Raw genomic sequence first — 16,740 nt, 5'->3', positions numbered from 1 at the left:
AGTTTATAACAAATACAATGCGTGATAAAATCTTAAAGATGCGAATATTAGGGAATGACCTAATATCAAATAATTAGAAGTCGTTTAGCCCACCACCTCGTGAAGCTAGCCGGAAGATCCCTGAGCATTTCTCATGTGTGAGAAAATCTTTGATGGATGAAAAACTCACTCCTTACTCGGTTCGCATCTCTCTTGTATACGATATGAACAAGTATGTACTCACCACCCCTGTTGTCAGTTCACTTTGGTTTTGCGGTAATTTGCCAAAACACACCACTGCCATTGTTTTAACATATATCCGGCTCAACTAGCCAGAGAGAAAAAAATGAAATGATAATTACCCACGTTCAATCAGTTTAATATATAGGTACAAGATTAATTACATCCTAGCACATGATAAATATGGGTCTCTTCTTACTAAGTTCCATATGGTAGTCACTGAATGTGTGTGGAGTAATCATTGAACGGATGGTTACGTATCAACAATCTTGACACAATTTCTTGCATAACAATATTACACAAATTTTGCTATAGAAATTGTGTAATTGCCGATGAACATTGTAAAAATATGTTATGGCTGAATGAAACCCTAAAAATTTCATAATTTATTGGAGAACACTTTCGACCCTATCGAAGAGTGAAAATTTTTAAATAGACGAGAATGCCCCTACGGCCAAAAGCTTCTAAGCTCATGCTAGCAATAAATTTGGGATGATCACATATTTAGAGTTGCATAATTTTCAAATTTTCACTTTAAGATCATGTTAGAAATATGTGATCCTAGGGACATTCTCATCTATTAGAAGAATTTATCTCTCTAATTTACTCGAAAGTGTCCTGCAACAAACTACCAAATTTTTAGGACGCCTTTCAGCCACAACATATTTTTAAGATATGTACGACAGCAAGTACACAAACTTTAGGGTGTGTTTAGTTCACGCTAAAATTAAAAGTTTGGTTGAAATTGGAACGATGTGACAGAAAAGTTGAAAGTTTATGTGTGTAGGAAAGTTTTGATGTGATGGAAAAGTTGGAATTTGAAGAAAAAGTTTGGAACTAAACAAGGCCTAAGTGTTCTATAGCAAAATTTGCTATAATCTTGGGATACATTGACTTCTGAAGATCTATTTCATAATTCGAATTCTGTCGCTTGCTTCGCTGCGCCTACACCATGCAGACTCTAACAACTAACTGCATCCAAAATGATCTCCTGTCTTCACAAGTTCCTGCTTGAGCACAGGAGATCGGCTGGAGATTCACGAGCAGTAGAGAAGCCAATCGTTGCTGCTTCAAGTCTAATTCCCAATGCTTCCTACTCCTACCTATCAGACCTTGCTGCTTTCTAAAAAAGAATATATAAAAAAGGGTATTATTCTCCTATAATTCGATCATCGACGAGTTCGGACAATGCTGGGTTGCTACATATGTTCGGTTACTCTGCTCACCCGGGCCAATCCGAGGACGCCTACGAAAAGGTTGTTTGGGTTTACGAAAAGGTACGGTTGTTTGAATTTACGAAAAGTTTGCAATGCAATTTATATAGTGGGTGTCTGCTTAGGTGCTGGTTCTACATAGGTGTATATACTTGTAAATGAGACTGTCGAAACCACCGATTCTAAATCCTTAATAGTGTCGATCTTTTTTTTTTAATTGACACCAATATAGAAGAACACCCTCATTGGTACCGGTTCTAATATAGAAATGGGACCTACAGGGTGGTCCTATTTTTAATTTTTTTTAGGGGCAAAAAACCTAAAAATAATCTTATATTTTACTACGCAACTATGTCGCGTTTTAGTTCGTGTGTCAAAATTTTTTAAGTATACGAACACATATTTGAAGTATTAAACGTAGACTAATTACAGATTCCGCCTGTAAACTGCGAGACAAATTTTTAAGCCTAATTAATCCATCATTAGCAAATGTTTACTGTAGCATCACATTGTCAAATCATGGCGCAATTAGGTTCAAAAGAATCGTCTCGCAATTTACATGTAAACTGTGCAATTGGTAATTAGGCTCAAAAGAATCGTCTCGCAATTTACATGCAAACTGTGCAATTGGTTTTTTGTCCACATATAATGCTTTATGTATGTGTCTAAACATTTAATGTGATGGAATTTTGAAGGGAACTAAACACTGCCTATACATAACCTCCCTTCAATTGTTACAACTTGAAAGATTTTTCACACAGTATTCACGCTTCAACTCCCACAACTAAAAGAATTTTCATACAATATTCGCGCGCATGCTTTCTGCAAGATTCAAACTTAGACCTCTCCTCCCACAAATCATTCTTACTATCTCAACTAGCTAACACTTTTTCTCGAAAGCAAATACTATTATTTTGAAACTACTCTTCACTGAAACTTATACTACAAGGAAACTTTCATATAAATTTTATCACCATCCGAGATCGTTTAGAAATCTTAAAAATTCGCTTATCCAAATATATTTGAACTTATAACATATCTTTGACATCCAAACGACAACCTCAATGAAAAATTCATCCACTACAAAGTTATATATATCCCGTTGCCGCTGCCGCCGCTCTGCCTGCCTCCGGCCGTGTAGAAGAGAAAAAGGAAAAGAGAAACAGATTGCTGACAAGTTGTCCCCACATTTTTCTCACTTACCTGTGGGTCTCACATTTTTTTTATTTTTTGCTGACTAGGATGCCATGTCAGCAAAGCCAGACAAAAATTGAGTCGATACTGCCATGGGACCTCCTTTGAACAGTTTAAGTGAGTTTAGGGGTACACATTTCTGGTTTTGTGGTTAAGGGACTAAAAAATTCTCGCCGTTAAGTTGAGGGACCAACCGGTGAACTTATTCCAATCTACAACAACAGTACGCACTTTCAAGACGTATGTAGGCCGCGGCCCAGTAAAGGCCAGGGCCCAACAAGCCGAGTGTGGTAAGGCAACGCGAGCTCACCCATCCTCTCCTCTCCTCTCCTCGCGACAGCGCCGCCCCAAAAACCCTCAAAACCCCGGCGGCGGCGGCGGCGGCGGCGGAGTAGTCGGCGGCGGCGGCGAGATGGCGACGCGGGTGAAGGACGTGGCGCGGCGGTCGAGCAAGAAGTACGTCGACGAGGCGCTGTACCGGCGGCTGTTCCGCCGGGGCTCCACGCCGCAGGCCGTGCGGGAGGAGGTGGACGGCTTCCTCGACAGCCGGAAGCGCGCCTTCAAGTGGGAGGTCGGCGTCTGCGTCCGCCGCCTCCGGAAGCAGGCCCTCTACCGCCCCGCCCTCAAGGTCAGACCCCGATCTGTTCGCCATTCGTGTGTGGTTGCTAGATCTGACCATGCTGGAAGTATGAAACTGTTTGAGATGTTTATGCGATAGTGTCTCTATCTTGTATATCTTGTGAAGATGGGTTTCTTTATTGCTGCAAATTAAATTTATCCCCCTTTGAGATCAAATATATATCGGTGCGTTTAGTCAGGTGGAATTGTTAGTTCCATTCAGCAAAATGCTGAAATACTTAATTTATTTTGGGAGAAAGAAAACGTGAAATGCTTAATTTGATTATGTGCTAATGTTATCAAATGTTCTGAATGACAATCGAAGTATTTTGTACACGGGTGAAATGGTATCCTAGGTGGCCCATATATATGTTTTAAGCCGAGTTGTTTGGTTGATCATCAGCAGTTCAGCCTTTGTGAAATAGAACTCGACTGTCTACCCATATTAATATGCTGACCTTTGGGTTCGTATTCGCTTCAATTTTTCATAGGTTTCAGTATAGGTTACTGAAATACTACGAGTACTTCTAGATTGCCGCGATCAGATCATACAGTCTGCTTGTAGTTTTGTCTTTCAGGGGTGTACCGTTTTACAGTGAAATGGGGGCATCTCAACAGTATAACTGGCTGGAGACCAATCTGTTTGTTCTTATGTAACAATGAACAGAACTAATGATGTCTCATTATTATTTGCATGCTGCTAAGGATATGGACAGTGGGATAATTAGTTTCTTTCGACACCTGTAGTGCCAGTTTCTTGCCTTCCTAGCAGAATCAGTTTCCTGTTTATGCTTTCCTATTTGTACTGCTTTGTTAGGAAAGAGCAAGAATGCATACTGAAAACTCATTTTCTCTCTTTTCTTATGAGTTAATATTCATCTCTTCTAGAAGTTCTATTTCCCATGTTCAGTTCAATGAATATCACGGTGTCCTATGTTAATCTACGTCATTTAAAATTCCCAACTATTTATCCACGTTGAGCCATCCTATAACAATAATGTGTCGGCTGTGTTCAGTATCTAATGGTAACTTCAACCTTGCAATCTTTTGGCAGTTCTATTTTTACAAGTTCACACACTAATTTGCACTTGGAACACCGTGACTCTTAGCATCTGAATATGTTTGGCACCATTGTAGTGTAAATGATTGTATTTTCTAAATGTTTTAACCTGAAATTGTTTTTGGATTTTTGGTTTGACTGACTGCATCTATTGTTTTTGTTTTTTAGGATTGATTCCTATGCTTTCTTTCTGTGTGAAGTGTATCATTCATGTTTTGGACCATGAATTTTGTATAGAATTATTGCTGTATTGCATTCCCTTATCCACCCTTTTGTATATAACTGATACAAAATTGCACCGAATGTAATTAATGTGTAGCATATACGGTAAAATTATACTAGTTGAAATGAATGATACTATTAATGTTAATATGTATGCGTTTGAACCACTCATGTTATTTTGAAATGCGGAAAATATAGATTGCGTGTTTTCATTCTGATGTATGTTAATTTCAAATGCAGCAAGCAGGGCATATATGCCGAGCTAATTCCATATGAAAAATCACTATTTTTTTTTTACCTGCTTGTGGGTTCTGGATTTGAAATTATACCTCCAAGCTAATGCTAAATATATTTTCTTTTTTTTAAAAAAAATATTTCTGTAGCTTTCTGAAGTCATGGCAAGAAGAGGCATGAATCCTACAGTCAGTGACCAGGCAATCCGCCTTGATCTCGTTGCCAAATCAAGAGGCATTGCTGCTGCTGAGAAGTACTTCCTGGACCTCCCAGAAACTTCCAAAACTCATCTCACATATGGTGCTCTTCTTAACTGTTACTGCAAAGACTTAATGACTGAGAAGGCTGAAGCCCTTATGGGAAAAATGAAGGAACTCAACTTTGCTTTCACTGCCATGTGCTATAACAGCTTAATGACACTATACACGAAAGTCAACCAACATGAGAAGGTCCCTAGTGTCATCCAGGATATGAAAGCCGATGATGTGTTGCCTGATATTTATACCTATAATGTTTGGATGAGGGCGCTTGCAGCTCGTGTAGACATAAAAGGGGTTGAGAGGGTGATTGAAGAGATGAAACGGGATGGTCGTGTTACTCCTGATTGGACAACCTACAGTAACCTGGCTTCTATATATGTTGATGCTGGACTGTTTGAGAAAGCAGAAGCTGCCCTGAAGGAGCTGGAGAAGTGGAACACTAGCAATGATCTTGAAGCATACCAGTTCCTCATTACATTATATGCAAGAACACAAAATTTAGTGGAAGTTCATCGTGTTTGGCGATCATTGAAGCGGAATCAACCAAGAAGGGCAAACATGAGTTACCTTAACATGATTCAAGCCTTGGCAAATTTGAAGGATCTGCCTGGTGCTGAGGCCTGTTTCAAAGAGTGGGAAGCTCAGTACATCAATCCACCTAAGACTAACACAAAGGCCCCTGGGACAGCTGAAACGTCATCTAATGAATCTGATGTCAAGGCAACCAAGGACAAGGGCACAGATGGGGAATTGAAGCATCCTAAATATGATATCCGGGTTGCAAATGCCATGATCAAAGCATATATTACAGAGGGTATGTTTGACAAAGCTGTTGCTGTCAAGAAGCGTGCCAAGATGCGTGGTGGAAGACTTAACGCTAAGACCTGGGAAATTTTCATGGAACATTATCTCAAGGAAGGGGATCTCAAGATGGTTCACTGGTGCGCTGATCGTGCAATCAAGAAAGGGCACAGCGCTGGTAGGATCTGGGTGCCACCACATGAAGTGACTGAAACCTTGATGGATTACTTTGAGAAGAACAAAGATGTAGATGGAGCTGAGAAATTTGTCGAGGTATTAAAGAAGGTACAGAAGGATTTGGGCACGGTGGTGTTTGAACCACTGGTTCGCACGTATGCAGCTGCTGGGAAGAAGCTCCCTGGGATGAGGCACCGCCTTAAGATCGAAAATGTGGAAGTCAGCGAGGAAACCGCCAAGCTGCTTGATTCTGTCTGTATTGATCAATGAACGTGCCTTAGATTTGGATTATGTAATAACATCAGGATGCATGCAAATTGACATGGTTCTTCTGCAAAACCTGTAATAGTTGCTGTAAGCTGAAATTTAGCACTACATTTACTTTTGTTCCTCGGCTGTTTCGACCCAGTCCCCAGATGCTGAATGGTTGGTTTGAAATCTTCTTTCAGTTCCCATACCTATGGACTAATATATGAAGATGAATTTTTGATATCTTTGTATTCTTATTGTGGTATCCTCGACTCTGTTGGTAGAAAATTCAAACCAATTGCTAAATACATTCAAATACAAGTGAAAATGATTTAAAAGTATTGCGGTATCCTCGACTCTGATTTGAAATTCAGCTTGTCCCCAAGCTGATGGAAAATCTCCTGGATCCCAATGGCACCAACAATTCTTTGACATCTTTGGGGGTAAATACAATACCCAGAACCTTTCACCGGTGTTCTACACATTTCTCAATTTACTGGCATGAATTTGTAGCATGAAAGAACAACTTGAGTAGTAGCTCCTAATAGTTGACTTGTAACAGAGCAGAGAATTGACGGCTCGAGTTGCTGAAGTCACCGTCCAGATACGCAAAAACTAATCAGTGAGGCATCTCGATATTGTCTTATCGCGCGACGCCAACAATAGAAGCCGATATTGTCTTATCGCGCGACGCCAACCATAGAAGCCGTGGAGAAGCCAACGCACATGCATGCCTTTTTTTTCTATTACACATGCATGTATTTTTTTTCCCCTTACAAAGTTTTCTCTTAAATTACTTATCCGATCTATAATCCGATTACACCATTGTGTTCGTTGCAATTAAATCTTCAAAACTAGATCTTACATGATTATACTACGATGAAAAAATATTTATACTTGTAAATTACTTTTTATTATATAGTTAAGTTACTTTTATCATATACTTAAGTTACTTTTATCATATATATAAATTACTTTTTATATATTCATAATGTTTTAAGTCGATTATGTTTATTATAGTTTTTAGTCAATTCTATAATTTATGGACTTTAAATTTAATTTTTAGATACAAAATATTTTTCTCTCGAATTTACTTATAATGTTGTAACAACTTACTTCTATTTTGTGCTAACTTACTTCTATTGCATAGTTAAGTTACATCTATTGCATAGCTAAGTTACTACTACAATTTAAATAAATTACTTTTAAATTAATGAAATGTTTGAATATATTCAACATGGATCTTGTTTTGTCTCATATTTTATGTAGATTACAATGATGTAAATAGATCATGAAAATAATACGTGATTTAAAATATATAAGTTATTAAAGAGCTTAAATCTAAAAGTAATTTATGTATAGGACAAAAGTAACTTACATATATAATAAAAGTAATTTACAACATAGATATTTTTTTATCAGAATATAATCGTGTAAGATCTTGTTGTAAAGATTTAATTGCAACGATCATAACAATGTAATCGGATTATAGATCGGATAAGTAATTTAGGAGAAAATTCTCTAGGAAGAAAAAAAAAAGACATGTATTGTTGAGTGTACTAGTAATGTTTTTGAAAGAGAAGGGCGTCGCTGGTTAGCGATATGCCGCTAGCGCGCGATCTAGCCGTGTCCATGTCGCTAGCGCGCGCGATCTACCGTGTCCATCTGGATAACAGCTCTAATTGAAAGTGCATAGTCAATTAGTCATCAACCTTCCATGTAGCTCCAGTAAAAAGTAGAAGCACCAGAATATCAACCCCTCTCATCTCCGAGACTCCGAGGAAACACCATGGATTAAGCTCATCATCTATTAGTGCTAAAAACAACTATATATTGCACCCATTTCTTATCACCTCGAGCAACTTAATAGGCCGATTATCAATGTATGCAACTGATTTAAATGAATATGTAAACATATTTAAATGAATGTGTGTAAAAACTGCTAGTCTTGTCAAAACCTTACTTTCTCCTCTCATTAGAATAAGGTTATCTGTTGTCTATTACCCCATCTGACTAGTATAATTTTTAATTTTTTGAACTATATATAGCATGTCAGGCAAGGCTGGTCAAGAATACTTACCATTTTCCAATTCTATACAAGAAATTTCATATTTGATCAATGTACACGTAATATGTATAGTTCCCCTAGCCCCCGACTGTTTTATCGGGAGATTCTCCCAGGAAGACAGTCAGATAAGACATGTAAAAAATTAGTAAAGAGGAAATTCCCCTAAACCCTGGCTGTGTGCTCAGGAATGTACATAACTACGGGATATACTGACTAGAATGAACAAGTCGATATGAGGAAAAATAATAATAATCTAGAATGCAGACTAGCGTCCCATGCTACTGGAGCATCGACTCGATGCGTCCGTCCTTGTCGTACGCCTCCACAATCTTCTTGGCATAGGAAGGAATGTGCTGCTCCGCTCTGTGTTCATGTCAACAACCAGTTGAGTAAACCATCTCAGGTTAATTGTATATTCACATCAAGATTAAACCTACAAAATCAAGAATATATATATACCTTTGCTTGCCCCATGCCCGATTCACATGGAGGTAATTCCTTATCGTGTGATAATCCAGAGAGTAGCGAGCAAACTCTAGCCCCTTCGGCCCAATCTGAATAATCAAACCAAAAGAAGTATTTTTACTATATACATGTGTTCGATCCATCTTATGTATGCGAAATATGGTCGAGCAATACTAACCAGATTCAGTAGGAAGGCTATAACATTGCCGACAAATGTCGGAGCTGGCTGAGAAGGTCCTCTCCCTGCAAAATTTTCAAGCTTAGGTGACTGTTTAGGAGTATCTTAGTATAGAATTCAATCTCATAAATGTAGAAAACCCGGGAATAAACATCTAATAGCTCACTTCATACCCTGTTTTGCTTCATCATCAGCTTTAACCGTCTCGATAACAAATGGTTGCCTGACGCCCTGAAAATTAAAGAGAAAGGCACAATTAATCTTCATGTTCAGATATATGTACTAGCATAGTCTTCATCTAAGTTACATTGAAAAAAAGAAGTCTCTGATAGTTCGTGAATCGACGCATACACTGCTAACTGTAGGTGTACTCTCCAGGAGGCCCTCTACTAGGCTGAGCATCTCCCTTCCACGATCATTCCTAAAGGAATGCCATAATACCATTATGATCGAAAAAAAAATCAATTCGCTGCTCAACAGAAACTGGCTACAATCAATTGCCATGCTCCAGCATCCCCATCACTCTACCTGACTGTAATGTATTGAGGGTGCTGTGTCATGGAAACTCCAGGGTACTTTGGTACACCCATATAGCCCACCACTAAATCCTGCACTTCTTTATCAAACGTATATTAATTATCTCTGGGAGCAAACCGAGAATGGAAGGGCAACTGTATAGAAGGGACATATAATGGCCATTCAGATTTGATCAGACCAACGAAAATAAACACCAACCCTACGAGCACAACTAAGTACTAGGAAGTGACAATGAGCAGAAGGAATAATACAGCCAGATACCAGATGGTTCCTTTCCAAAATATGAATATCTGCTATAGCAAGAGTACAAATATTCAACTTTAAAACGATGGAAACCTTACAGCCAAGCCATTTGTGTAGTCAAAGCAGCTGCAGGATGGTAGTAGTAAGAACATAAGCTCGTTGTGAATGATGACTGGAAATTCTGGAGAAAATCTGGCAACACAATTATATGACGGGCAAATATTACCTGTAGCATGATGGGGCAATAACATCAACAAGGTCCTTTGCTGGCAGGCAAAAATAGGGAACCTGATTTAAGGTAGTAAATGATTATTTTAGAAGAATCAGTGATGTAAATGATTATTTTAGAAGAATCAGTGATGTAAATGATTATTTTAAAAGAATCAGTGATGCACAAGAAAAGAAAAAAGAAAAATAAGCTTTGCCTCTTCAATATGTCCATCCAAGTGCTTTAAGTGAACCTGCAAATACGCTGAGTTATACAACAGTCATGAATCAAAATTTTGGAAGCAACAACATGGTTATATTGTTGATTCAATAAGTTTTTCTCTATGTCCTAAAACTGCCTGTTGAACTGTTGACTTCTAAACAGTATGTCAAAAATAAGAGAAAATAGAGTACTAATTATTCCAAAGTTTTACCTTGTAGTCCTGCATAAATTCATAATGCAGTACAGTCTCTGGTTCACTGCTTGCAGCCTTCAAAAACTTGTCAAGTCCTTCACGGGTACCATTGTCCACTGTGAATATTTACTGTAAGCCAACGTTCAAATATATCCTCCGTGCAACACAGTAATTACAAATTTCAAGATCAACTAATTCAGTTATCAGTTAGTAGTTACCACAGTTTGTCCCGAGCACATAAAGCTTTTCCAAACCAAGATACTTCTCAACTGATCTCAAAGCTGTTGCCACATTGGATAATTATGAGATACAACACATTGTCACCACTAGAAATAGAAGAATGTTTGGGCAAGGTAAACACCTTGCACTTGACAACCCACACCACAGAAGAGAAGACGCTTCACACCAGCTGCCTGTCAAAGGATAGCATGAAACTGAGGTTTTGACAGAGTTAGTCAGGAAGATAGAGTATGGACCAACTATCATGTCATATTGTCATCATATCATTATGGTCTTGATTGTAGAATCTAATAGCCTAAATTGGACTTTGTTTTGCCTTTAGAGTCACTACTGGAATGACATTAAGTAAAATTTGATCTTGTAGGTTGAATAGAACAACATTAGTTCTGATTCCTTTGAAACCAAACTAAATTCGAATTGCCTAGAAAGGGGATGAGGTAAAAATGCTCTGGAAAAAATGACTCCAAGTTCATGTCCAAGGCAAAAGATATCTGCCGTAATCACCCATATGCCTGTATAGGTTTTGAAGGGCAGGGGACAAGACACAGGAGCTAGTGACCCAAAAAAAGGATGCATAGTGTGCACAAGAGATAGATTTACCTCAACCAACGCAAGCGTATTGAGATTAGGTGATAATGTTGGCTTCACACCTTTGGCTGCAATAACTTCATCTGGCGTCCTACGAGATAATAGTTGATCAATCAAATTTTGCTTCAATTCTAGCAAGCATGAGCAGCACAAGTAGTTAATCAGTAGACTGGAAGCAAGGTTTTTACTTTTGAGTGATTCTATGGTCCTTGAGGAGATACCGAGAGGTACCTCATCTTCTATCACAGATATTGGGAAGTGCCAAAATTTATACTACAAAATGTGGTATCTCATGTTACCTCCTCATGGACCATAAAACCATATAAGTGTAAAATGCAAATGTACTTTAAGTAAGAAGTTGTAAGCACAAGCCATATGAAAAAAAAAAAAATCTGAAGTAGCAAGCAACCATTGTCTTAGTACCTACCTGGCTAAAACAGGCATTGGAGCAAGCCTGTCATCTGGGTCACTGCAGAGGAGACAAACAACAGTTTTCTCAAGACCATGAAAAAAATCCTTTTGCAACGGAAAGCAATTATGTAATATTTGATTGTTGTTTAGGTGCCTTTGTACACAAACCACAGCATCAACCATATTTGCCTTTAGCATCTCAACCGCAATCGTTGTCACTATTCCTGTCCATTGGGCTCCTGCACAAATTACTTGGCCATTAATTAGCATATATGTAACCACAATCTTGTGGCCTAGAAAAAAATGGTGGATAAGGAGCAAACCTTCAACAGGTTTCATCTTCCTGGCATATAGGAGTTGCTCATACACTCCGAAGTACATCTCATCCATGTCTTGCTTCCTGCCCCTCCCATGGACCAATGGCTCCAAATCCTACTTAAATGTGATTTGGTAAGCTAGCTAGCTTGAAAGAAATAACGCATGCATGAAGGAAGGAAAGACTAGCATGATACCTCGACACGGGACATGCCATCTCCTAGGAATGCGCAGGCATTCTTGACATGCGCAATGTAGTAGGTGTCACAAAGCCCACATTGGCTGCAGTGGTCCTTGGCTGGGTAGACGCCACCAGGAGGGATGGCCTTGGATCTCTCCCTCCAATCCTCCCGCAGCGCCCTAATTGACCCGCAACTCGTTTTCCTACCTCGGCATTGATGAGAGGACGGAGACGAGGGTAAGACAGAGGACACTGAGCAGCAGGGCGGTTTTGTGGCACATGGCAAGGACGAGGAGGTAGACAGGAAGGAGATGCACCGCGCCATGGATATTGAATAGTCAGCCTGCATGTGAAATTCACGTGGAAATATGATAATCTACCGAATGAATTAATCTACAGAATGAATTAACAACCTGCATAAAAGTACTAAACATTTTTCAAGTGTGACTTTCTAAAATTACAATGATGCACGCTACCATATAATTATTTCTAATCCTGTAGGGCAAAGGATTTTTTTTTTTGGATGAAAATAGGAGAAAGGAACTTCTACCAATGCAAGTGAATATCTGTCTCATTCCTCTTCCTCAGGCTCAGATTCTCCCCACCCACACCATCTTTCCCACCCTCAGTCCTCTCCTCTACCGCTGCACCCACTCCACCGACATACCACCCTCGCATCTTAACAGCACCATAGTCATCTAAAACCACCACTGTCTGTATATATATGATGCTATGAAGTAACCTACTTTCTTCTTCTTGTTGCTATATAGAAGGGATGAAAAAAAGAAAAACGCTCATTTAACTGGCTAGGTAGCTATTCAATCTTCCCAAGTGCTGTATGGAAGATCTTGTGTTAACTCCCTATTTATTCTCTAGTATAAGTCGCGTAGATGCTGCCCGAAACTCACCTAAGCCATCAAACAAGTTTGCATCTAACCTGAATCGATGGCTGGCATTCATCTACAAATCTACGATGTCCCATACGGGGTACTTGTCGCCCTATTTCAAGTGACATGCAACAGATGCACAGTGCATTGCCTAAACCAAGAAAATCTATTTTGGTGGATAATATATATGGGAAATCTCATCCTTACAAGCACCATCATACGTTCTTATATAGTTATACGGTCCATAAACCATATCATCAACCAGTGGTTCAACATATCAGCTCCAGGTACCCTAGGTACCAGCCGTGCTAACGCTAGAGCCAGGGGCGGATCCAACTTGGGAATTTTGGGGGAACAAACAAACAAACTGTTACTACTTGTATTAAGAGAGGCTAAGGCTCTGAAATTAACGAGGAGAAGAGAGCTTCTTCCAGATCTAGAAGAGAAGCTAGGGTTAACGAACGAACGCAAGCAAATTCCAGTCCCGGTGGGAGAGAGAGATGAATCAGAAAGAGGCTCACCAGGATCCCCTCCCCTCCCCTGCTCTGCTCTGCTCGTCACCTCCCCTCCCCTGTTCAGCCGCGACTCGTCTTGGCGCAACGAGCGGAGGAGACGAGACGGGAGATTCTTTCTTTTACGCTACCTTTATCTCAACATTTTTCCTTATGATGACGAGTGGGCCACGTATTAGCAATACTATGAAAAAAAAATAAATTACTCAACTCGATTAGGGATTATGTCGAGAACAAACTCTTCGTACCACCAGCAATTACTAAGGCCCCGTTTGGCACAGCTCTACCTCCCAACTTCAACTTATCTGGAGCTGGAGCTGTGCCAAACGGTCCAAATCCTCCGTTTTTCAGAGCAGAGTTAACAGAGCTACTCCACAAATTTGTACTAGGGGTGGAGCTGAGTTTTTGCTACTCTACAGCTCCACTTCACCCCAAAAGACCCACTACCCTTTAATTTTTAGCCTATTTTCACAAAAATGCCACCCAACTACCCCTCCACACCTCCTCTCCCCCATTCTCTCTCATCCTCCCATCCCCCTCCCGATCTGCATCGGCGGGTGGCGGCGACTGCGTCGGCAGCGTTGGCAGGAGCCAGCGGCAGCGGGCGAGCGTCGACGGCGAGTGGCGGGCGACGACAGCGTGGGCGGCAGCGGTGACGACGAGTGGCGGGTGACGACAGCGTCTGCGGCACGGGCGACAGCGGCAGCGGGCGACAGTAGCAAAGACAACGTCAGCGGGGCGACGGCGAGCGACGGCTACATCGGCGGCGGCGGGCGACGGCAGCATCGGCGGCGGCCGGGACAACGACGGGCGGTGCGCCCGGGACGGCGCATGGGCGGTGCGTGGCCAGCGGTCGGCGGCGCGCCTGGGGATGGCCAGCGACTGGGTTTTCTTTTTTTATTATTATTTTTTTTATTTTTTTCAGATTTATAGCTGAAAGCTAGCCAAACACTTTTCAACAAGTCTCTAACTCCAATCAGAGCTAGCTCTCACTGGAGTTGGAGTTTAGAGTAAAAATAGGAGTTGGAGTTTGGAGCCCTACCAAACGGGGCCTAATTATCATTCCACGCATCGCCACCAACCGCTCTTTCTCCATAAGCCACTATCGTTCCTCCTCTTCGTCTTTGCATGCACAGTCGCACCCTCCAGTTACCGACATGTATTTTCTCCTCCCCCATCGTCATGCACACTATTATCACAGTTGCCATTGAGGTCAGGGTGTCGAGCTTACTAACTCAGGAGGCACGAGCCGACCCAACGAAGAGCGGAGACGCTAGATCCGTGCTCCTTCTTGCTGGAGCTAGTGGTTCCCTAACTATCGGAGGGAAAAAGAAAATAGAGAGAAAGAGAGTTAGTGTACATAGTGGTTGCTGAGTCACCAAACTTAGAGATGGATAGAATAGTCTGGCCCAATTTGAAATGTAAAGTTAGCCACTATGTAAGCGAAAAGAATGGTTAAAGTATGACATAAGATGAAAACTTTTAAGAATAAATTGTAATTTACTTTTTTTTTCTCTAGCACAGTTAAAGAAGAGTTGTCCATTACTGGATAGTCTCATGATAGCTAAGTATGGTTGGGCCGATGTAGTTAGCTATTACTAATAATCTCATGATATGTTGATACATGATGATACGGATAAATAGATTCAGGTAAAAAAAGATAAAAATAATACATCAATTTTGCTCAATAATAAAGCATTCGATTGTGGACTCATTTTCTCACTACATCATATACGATGACTATCAGTAGGTATTTTCGTAATTCTTTCGTATTGTTTTTTTTATTTTTTACATATATGTCAGTTTGGACTAATATTTTTCTCATAATTAAATAGATAATAAATCATTTATCTATATTTCTCCTATAAAATGTGAAAAGTGCATTGTATAATTCGAAAATTATATTATGTGTATGCAGTTTAATGTGTAAGATATGTACTTATAAGTATAAGATTTAGCTTTTTCTTAAAACGATACACCATAGTAGATAGGTAGTTAAGTGAACAACCATAAAAAATAGAGAATCCATTGTGTCACTGATTTTGGTCCCTGTTCTACAATATGTTACTGGGTTTGTCAAGTTCTAGTGCGCCATCGCATTTTGCTTAACTTCTATAATATACCATCGTCGTCTAGTTAGCCTCCATTATTACTGTACAATTTTATTATAATGACCAAAAAACTTCCAAATTTTGGTAAAAAGAATCAAAATATAATATTGTAAAACTTTTGAAGTTTGAAATGGGCAACTTCTCTGCCTAGTTTACAATATGATATTTCGGAATTTTCGGCCAAATTTTGGAAATTTTCGTCCCAGGGATATTTGGGTCCTAAGGACAAAATTATTATATTGTACTACAGGAGTCTAAATGGATGGCGATGGTATATTATAGAAGTTAAATACGATGGCATAATGTAGAACTTGACAAACTCAGTGGCATACTATAGAATGGGGACAAAGTTAGTGGCACACAATGGATTCTCTCTATAAAATAATCTAGGCAAATCGTTTCTTTATTTCATTGAAATAACAAAACATTTCCTACCTATCACATGTTAGGAGAACTTCGAAAGAAGGTAAGATAAACCGAAAAAAGGGAGGTTAGTCACTAGCCCAAACACATGAGGGGAAAAGTTGCTCATATCCATGGTATGGTATATACTCACATTAATCGATAATATACTAATATTATTAAAATTGTTATTCGTCGTAATACCTGTGTGAAACTAAAACTTTAACCCTATATTCTTTCATTGTTCTATCTTCTTGTTTTCTCATTCTTATTTATTTTTCATAATAATATTGCTACAACCAGCACTATTACTTTCACATGAATACTAGCAACTATCTCATGTGTGTTCCGTAATATATATTTGTCGACATTTGAGATCGCGACTAGGGTATTTGTATGGTATGGAGATCGTCGGTACCAGGGTATATGTGAGATTGAGGAAAAAGAGATGGAGATAGGGATTTTTATACAGGTTCGGACCCCTTATCTGATAGGTAATAGCCCTACATCCTGTTGGCCGAAGCCGGTGTTGCTCTTTATTCATCTGAATCACAAAAATACAATAATTAGGATAACCTATCTAGCTGTCGTCGACTTGGCGGCAGGGACAACCAACCTGCTGTAGTCGACGACAGGGTAGCCTTTCTCCTTGAATACGAACTCGTCGAGATCGGAGATGGTGCTAGATCCCTCTTGCCGGCTTCCGTAGGCACTGGATGGGGTATGTCTAG

At 39.8% G+C, this 16,740-nt stretch overlaps 2 protein-coding genes across 2 annotated transcripts; one reads left to right on the top strand and one right to left on the bottom strand.

Annotated features, from left to right (window-relative positions):
- Positions 1–2,960: 2,960 nt before the first annotated feature.
- Positions 2,961–6,491, top strand: LOC4335473 (large ribosomal subunit protein mL101 (rPPR4)). Its single transcript, XM_015781469.2, has 2 exons — positions 2,961–3,255; positions 4,911–6,491. Exons 1-2 carry the CDS (start codon positions 3,040–3,042, stop codon positions 6,267–6,269), a joined length of 1,575 nt encoding a protein of 524 aa, XP_015636955.1. The 5' UTR covers positions 2,961–3,039; the 3' UTR covers positions 6,270–6,491.
- A 1,820-nt stretch (positions 6,492–8,311) lies between these two features.
- LOC4335472 (7-hydroxymethyl chlorophyll a reductase, chloroplastic-like) lies at positions 8,312–13,603 on the bottom strand. Its single transcript, XM_015781299.3, has 18 exons — positions 13,506–13,603; positions 12,114–12,440; positions 11,925–12,033; positions 11,756–11,840; positions 11,618–11,659; positions 11,203–11,281; positions 10,724–10,775; positions 10,581–10,643; positions 10,381–10,478; positions 10,165–10,200; positions 9,966–10,027; positions 9,838–9,865; positions 9,488–9,567; positions 9,311–9,380; positions 9,133–9,190; positions 8,960–9,024; positions 8,776–8,870; positions 8,312–8,679 (listed from the first exon to the last, which is right to left on the bottom strand). The coding sequence occupies exons 2-18, from the start codon at positions 12,420–12,422 to the stop codon at positions 8,595–8,597; spliced, it is 1,416 nt and encodes a 471-aa protein (XP_015636785.1). The 5' UTR covers positions 12,423–12,440; positions 13,506–13,603; the 3' UTR covers positions 8,312–8,594.
- Between the last annotated feature and the right edge of the window lie 3,137 nt (positions 13,604–16,740).

The sequence above is a fragment of the Oryza sativa genome, chromosome 4, assembly GCF_034140825.1.
Source record: "Oryza sativa Japonica Group chromosome 4, ASM3414082v1".
Taxonomy (NCBI): Eukaryota; Viridiplantae; Streptophyta; class Magnoliopsida; order Poales; family Poaceae; genus Oryza; species Oryza sativa.
Note: the sequence above shows the minus strand (reverse complement) of the source record. Positions and strands in the feature narration are given on the sequence as shown.

What these genes read in the sequence shown, in the direction of transcription:
- LOC4335472 (XM_015781299.3), bottom strand. Translation starts at nt 12,422, where the DNA reads ATGGCGCGGTGCATCTCCTTCCTGTCTACCTCCTCGTCCTTGCCATGT. An exon ending in ATGGCATGTCCCGTGTCGAG is followed by an intron (nt 12,034 to 12,113) that starts GTATCATGCTAG and finishes ACATTTAAGTAG; the next exon opens with GATTTGGAGCCATTGGTCCA. An exon ending in GCTGTGGTTTGTGTACAAAG is followed by an intron (nt 11,660 to 11,755) that starts GCACCTAAACAA and finishes TCTCCTCTGCAG; the next exon opens with TGACCCAGATGACAGGCTTG.
- LOC4335473 (XM_015781469.2), top strand. Translation starts at nt 3,040, where the DNA reads ATGGCGACGCGGGTGAAGGACGTGGCGCGGCGGTCGAGCAAGAAGTAC. An exon ending in TCTACCGCCCCGCCCTCAAG is followed by an intron (nt 3,256 to 4,910) that starts GTCAGACCCCGA and finishes ATATTTCTGTAG; the next exon opens with CTTTCTGAAGTCATGGCAAG.